General features: G+C 35.6%; 1 protein-coding gene across 1 annotated transcript; it reads left to right on the top strand.

Annotated features, from left to right (window-relative positions):
• Positions 1-754: 754 nt before the first annotated feature.
• On the top strand, positions 755-5603 carry LOC149533021 (large ribosomal subunit protein eL31). The gene is made up of 2 exons (XM_089804879.1): positions 755-986; positions 5117-5603. Exons 1-2 carry the CDS (start codon positions 904-906, stop codon positions 5394-5396), a joined length of 363 nt encoding a protein of 120 aa, XP_089661005.1. The 5' UTR covers positions 755-903; the 3' UTR covers positions 5397-5603.
• Positions 5604-5979: the final 376 nt, after the last annotated feature.

Below are 5979 nucleotides of genomic sequence, written 5' to 3'. Positions count from 1 at the left end.
CACAACTCTAAATCTATCTCAAACCTTAACCCTAACCCTAACCATAATCACAACATAAACGCCAAAAGAAATTATAACTCAACCATAACATTAACTCTATTGCCAACCCTAATTTTATCTCTAATAATAACCCTAACACTAAGGTCCTAACCTTAATCTAATCAATATTTGATCTTTAACCCTAACTCAATTTTCTAACCCAAGTACCCTAACTTATCTCAAAATCTATTCCCTGATCCTAACATTGACATCAACCCTAACCCAAATTATAACCATACCTTAACCCTAATTCCACTTTTATCTCTAGCCTTAGCCCTAACACTAACCCTATCTCAAATTGTAACCCTAACCTTATAACTAATCTTAACCCTAGTCGAACCTTAGCTCTATCTTAAACCCTAACCTTAATTCTTTGACTTTAACATTGACCCTAATCCTAATTATATTGTGCGTTAAGCTCAAGTAGACTTGAACCCAAAGCCTTCCACATAAAAGGCTCACAAATTATCGTTGTAGTGTAGACTCTTACCTAATATCTTCCATACTACATCATTAATACTACCATATATGTATGTATGAATGTCAATATATATGATTGTTGAAAAAAAAGATATATACAAAATTATCCCCTTGAAATTAAAATTAGGTTAGTAAATCAATATCAATAAATCATCAAATAGATTTTGGGTGAATCTTTTTAACAACAGCTCTACAGCCCTATAAACACAATTACAGTGGATGTATTTAACGCGTTCGAATCAAAGGATATCGACGGTGGAAAAAGTGATTAACTCAAGGCAACCGACGGCCCAGATACACACATACAGAAACCCTAGCACTAAAAAAAACCCTTTCCTATCTTACATCGAACGTTTTTGGGACTTCTGGAGAAGTGCAGCAACAATGGTGGAGAAGGGGAAAAGCCGAAGAGAGGAAGTCGTCACAAGAGAATACACCATCAATTTGCATAAACGCCTCCATGGCTGGTAAGTCAAGATAAAAAAAATAAAAATTTCGTACTCACATTTATCTCTTTGAATGAATAAATACGCACAATATAAATTTGTGTGTCACATTGAATCTCTTTGCGAAAGATTTTTGATCTGCAGAATTTTCTTTACGTCAGCTGTCTTTCGTCGAAAGCGATTTCATTGTATATTATGGTGAAGTTGTTTTAATTGTCAAACAACCCTCAAATTCAGTCCTCGATTCTCTTGATTTATGATTGATTTAACGTTGGAAGCTAGAAATTGATGATTTTTAATGGTTTTTAGTCATTTGAAGATGATCCTTTCATGAATACCGATTCGTAAGGCAACTGGATCCATTAGCATTCAACATTTTAGTAAGGGGTGCATCAAACTAATTCTACTCTAGCCTGTTCTTCTACTAAAAGTTTTTGGTACATTTTTAAAGTTATTCTTATGTCGCAATTCTGGATTATGTGAGCTTAACAGCATTACAATCCAGTTATGCCGTTTAGTGGTGTGCGCTTTACTGGAATACTGGAAGATTCTTGCATATGAGTTACTCTCCATCACAGTTTTCCTTGTGCCTCAGAAGCCACCATTGATGATTCCATTAGCAAAATGTCTACCTTTGTTGCCAACTAAGCTGAATGACAGTTGTCGTCCTAGCCTTCTATACAGCACTGCATTCCTAGATGAAACATGGCAAATGTATAATAGTATTTAATTACCTGCAACTGGAAATTGCTGTGCCCAAGTAGCTAGGGTGTTTTAGTGATATGAGACACAGTCTGGCTTCTATTTCCAGACTATTTTCAATCTTTCTATGTTTTGTATTTTCTCTGCCTCTGAATACTGAAGTAATTTTATAACTTCCTTAAAAAACCTTTCACTTTTTCAGTTAATCTCGATCTGTTCGGGACTTATGGAGTAATTAGTAATTATCCATCGGATTGTTGAGTTTAAATTTTTGTTATTGTTGTAACTGGTGAAAAGGTGGGTCTGATTGCTGAGCTGCTCGCCTATTCAGAATGGCATATGTGGGCTTTAGGTTGCAATTTTTGCTACCATTTCAATTGTCATGAACCTTCTACATTGCTGTTAGGGATCTTGGTCCATGCACAATGCAATCACACCGTCACACATTGCATTTTCTGATGATTCCTTAACCTTACAATCCGTATTTGTTGTGATATCTGCATATATTCAATCTGCATGGCCACTTACAACCTGGAGCTCACATTTGGTAATCTCGACAGTAGCAAATTCCTCCTTCTTGCTGAAACAAGTGCATCATGTTGAGTTTCTTATCAACAATATCCATAGGACTCAATGATTGATATTATTTGGCAACTTAGTGAGATCTGTTATCTTCCTTGAGGGAGCCACATCATATAAGCAAGAATTACTTGGGACTTGCCCCTGGCTTTATCTGTTTGGGTGTACTGCATCCAGTGTGTTGGATGCATTATTTTATCCAATTTCTAGGGGCTGCATCTTATCAGTGCAATTAACCTGGGCTTTTCCCTGGCCTTGCCTGTTGGGTTGCATAGCATTTACTGTGCTGGATGGATTATTTTATTCAAATTCTACATGTTATTATGTCTGTTGTGGTTTAAAATTTGGCCTCTTCTTCAAACGCCCCGGTGATTTTAGAATTTTGCCATGTGTCTATCTTATTCGACTGTATCAAAACATATTTACAGTGTAACACCAGTACTGGGGTGTGTCGGGATGGCAGGACGCGTTTCCGGGACTTGGAGAAAATCAGCCTCATTTCCGGGATGGCGGCAAGGGGAGGACGGCACAGGGAGCAGTGTTGTATAGTAAACAATGATACATATAGAACCTGAAATGCTAGTTATGAAATGATGTTTCAGTAGAATATACCAAATTAAAATACTTGAACATAGCAAAATTGCAACATGAACTAGAACCTTTGAACATTGAATATAGTAACATATTACACATTCAATAGTAACATTCAAAAATTCAAATTCAAATAGGAATTTAAGTGCCCATCCCAGTTGTGGCATGGTTGTGGAATGGTGGAGGTGGGGGTACTTGGGTACTCAAGTACCCGGTGCGGGATGTTTTAGGGACGTGTAATGTCCCATTTTTTTTGGGAGGAATTAATTATAAAGTTATCAATTAAAAATATATATTACAAGGTAACTTTATAAATTAAATTAAAAAAAAGCTTCTAGAGGTTGCTGGAAGAAACGGAGAAAAATTAAAAAAGGGAGGCCGACCTATCAAGGAAAAAAGAACAAATAGGCATTGAGGGCTCATTGTCTATCATCGAGACTTATTATTGATTTTTGCTTATGTGCGTTGTGGAGCCTAGGGTTTCTGCAAATAGTCACAATTGGCCATTGAGAACGAAAACTCTCAATTGTTATGCAATTTTGAGGGTGTGAGAGATCACCTGAATTATTGCAGCTGTGGGAAGGATATTTCAGTCCTTTCATTTGTGCTTAATTGCTGATTTGGAGTTTTAGTTGGAGTTGCACTTTCACCATATCATCTTCAGCAGTCAGTCTCCAGTATTTGATCACTCCAGGTTCTTCTTCCAATCTGTAGTTGCAACAAGTTCTCAATTGTAGACAGCCAGTTAGGGTTTCTTTGTAATGTGCTATGTCATAATATTTTGGTGCTGAAATTTGCCATATCATTTGTAAAAACATTTGGTTTTCATTGAACGAATACATTGACACTATTATTTCTTTTATTTCAGCAATATATTTTAGCAGTGTGTTAAATCTAGAGTTTGTTTAGTGGCCTATTGGTACGGGTCATTACAGGACGGGTACTTCGAGGTTTGGGAAGAGGAGGGTGTGGAAGTCCTTATGTTACACTGCATATTTATATGCAGTCTGTGATATCTCAATAGAACACACTAATCCTAATGATGGCAATTATTTGAAACCTAAGTTGTCGATTCGGATGCGAATGCGGATGCAGATGTGAGAATCGGATGTACAATTTTTTTTTTGATTTTGGATGCAACAATACATGTACACACATATATACATGTATTTACATACATACATACATACATATAGTATATACACACACACACACACATGCAAAGAAATGCCAGAAGCTAAGTCACAAGGTTTGAATTTGAATATGAGTTTGCCAAGCATAAAATTCAGATGAAATTCAGCGAGGGTAAAAAATTTGGAAAAAGGTTCAACAATGAATTTCACTTATTTAGATTTATTATTTTCTAAATATAAGTAATATATCCACAAAAATGTCGAATTAATTGGACATTGCTAAATAATTAAACTAAATAACTCAATTTTATTTAAAAATTTAAATAATATTATTATAAATACCAAAATCATAATAAATATCAAAATTCGGATAAAATCGCTGAAATTCGAACTTCATGGATGAAATTCCGTGTATTCTGTGACTTAGGTCAGAAGTATACAAAATTTGGAGCAAAAACTGTTAAAAACTTGATATATTGCTCATGTTTGAATGTGCATTTATTGTTTTTTGGTCAAAAATTGAGGTGACTTGACATTTTTAATGTGGAGGCATCTTTATGCTCATGGATGCCCTTTGGATGGGCACATGGAGCACATCCAGAGCATCTGGATGCATTCTGGAAGCTCAAATGAGCATCCAAAGCGCATCTGGATGCTCTGGATGGGCTTCCTGTGTGCATCCACAGAGCATCCTGATGCGCTTCTGTTCCCACATGCATCTGCCTTCGCTTCTGAGACAGGGTGCGAGGAATTGGTTACTGAGTTTGAAACACATACTTAACTTCAACAAGATCAATATAGGTTGTTTCAGTAAAAAAAATTTAAATGCTGAAAGTGTTTCTCTCCAATGCAATAAGCCGTTTTATGTGATGCAAGTTTCAAGTGTAACATGTTTTAGATTATGACTGCTGTCACATGCTGATTAGTTCTAGCTGGCAAAACCATTCTTTTGTTCAGACTTCATTTTTAATAAATGTGTTTGTTTTTAATCATATATACATCTAACCTATATTGCATCTTAATTAAACCGTTCTTGGTTTTCTTTTTTTTGATGATTTGAAATTGTTGAGCAAAAGACTTGTATCTGGTAAATGCTGAAAACTGAGAAATGAAATTGCAATTAATTTGCAATATTTTTTTCTGCAGTACTTTCAAGAAGATGGCTCCAAAAGCTGTGAAGGAGATCAGGAAGTTTGCACAGAAGGCCATGGGTACTACTGATGTAAGGGTGGATGTGAAGTTGAACAAAGCTGTTTGGAGCAGGGGTATCAGGAGTGTGCCCAGAAGAGTTAGGGTTCGAATTTCAAGAAAGCGCAATCCTGAAGAAGATGCCAAAGAGGAGTTATATTCACTTGTTACAGTTGCTGAGGTGCCACCTGAGGGGCTCAGGGGATTGGGTACTAAAGTTATTGAGGAAGAAGACTAATTTTGTGAAATTGAGAGAATTTTTAGGTTATTGAGAAACATGGTGATTTTATGTTTTTGAAAGAATTTAATAGCACTGCCTAATTGAGATTGGGAATTTTTTTATATTTTTACCAAGTTCATGCCCCTCTACTAGACAGATTTCTTAGAGATCAAAGGCAGTTTATATTTTATTATAATTGAAAGCGGTTCTAGCGTTATCATTTGATCTTTGATCTCAGTTATGACAAAAAGATTTTTTTTACTTCAATTGATTTTGCATTTGATGTTAATGGGTGATTTGATGTGAGCCATTTTTCTTATGTATATTTAGTTTATAAATTGTGTTTAATATAATTATGTATGCAACTCTGGTACAGAGAAAGCTATCATGAGGTTTGCAGCCCTGATTGGATTTTTTTAGGCTTGCCTTACAGTGTTCATGCATGCTTTAATCATCCTTAAAGGTGAAATGGTCATTTTCTTTAAAATAAATTTACTATTTAGATTGTGTATAATGGTTCATTCATTTACATGACTATTCAGAAGTTAGTTGAACTAAGACTTTATGCTTCTGCCGTGTTATGATGCTGTAATCCAGTCCC

This window comes from Cupressus sempervirens, chromosome 10 (genome assembly GCF_028749045.1).
Source record: "Cupressus sempervirens isolate cs-2001-9-10 chromosome 10, ASM2874904v1, whole genome shotgun sequence".
Taxonomy (NCBI): domain Eukaryota; kingdom Viridiplantae; phylum Streptophyta; class Pinopsida; order Cupressales; family Cupressaceae; genus Cupressus; species Cupressus sempervirens.
This window is presented reverse-complemented; position numbering and strand designations above follow the sequence as displayed.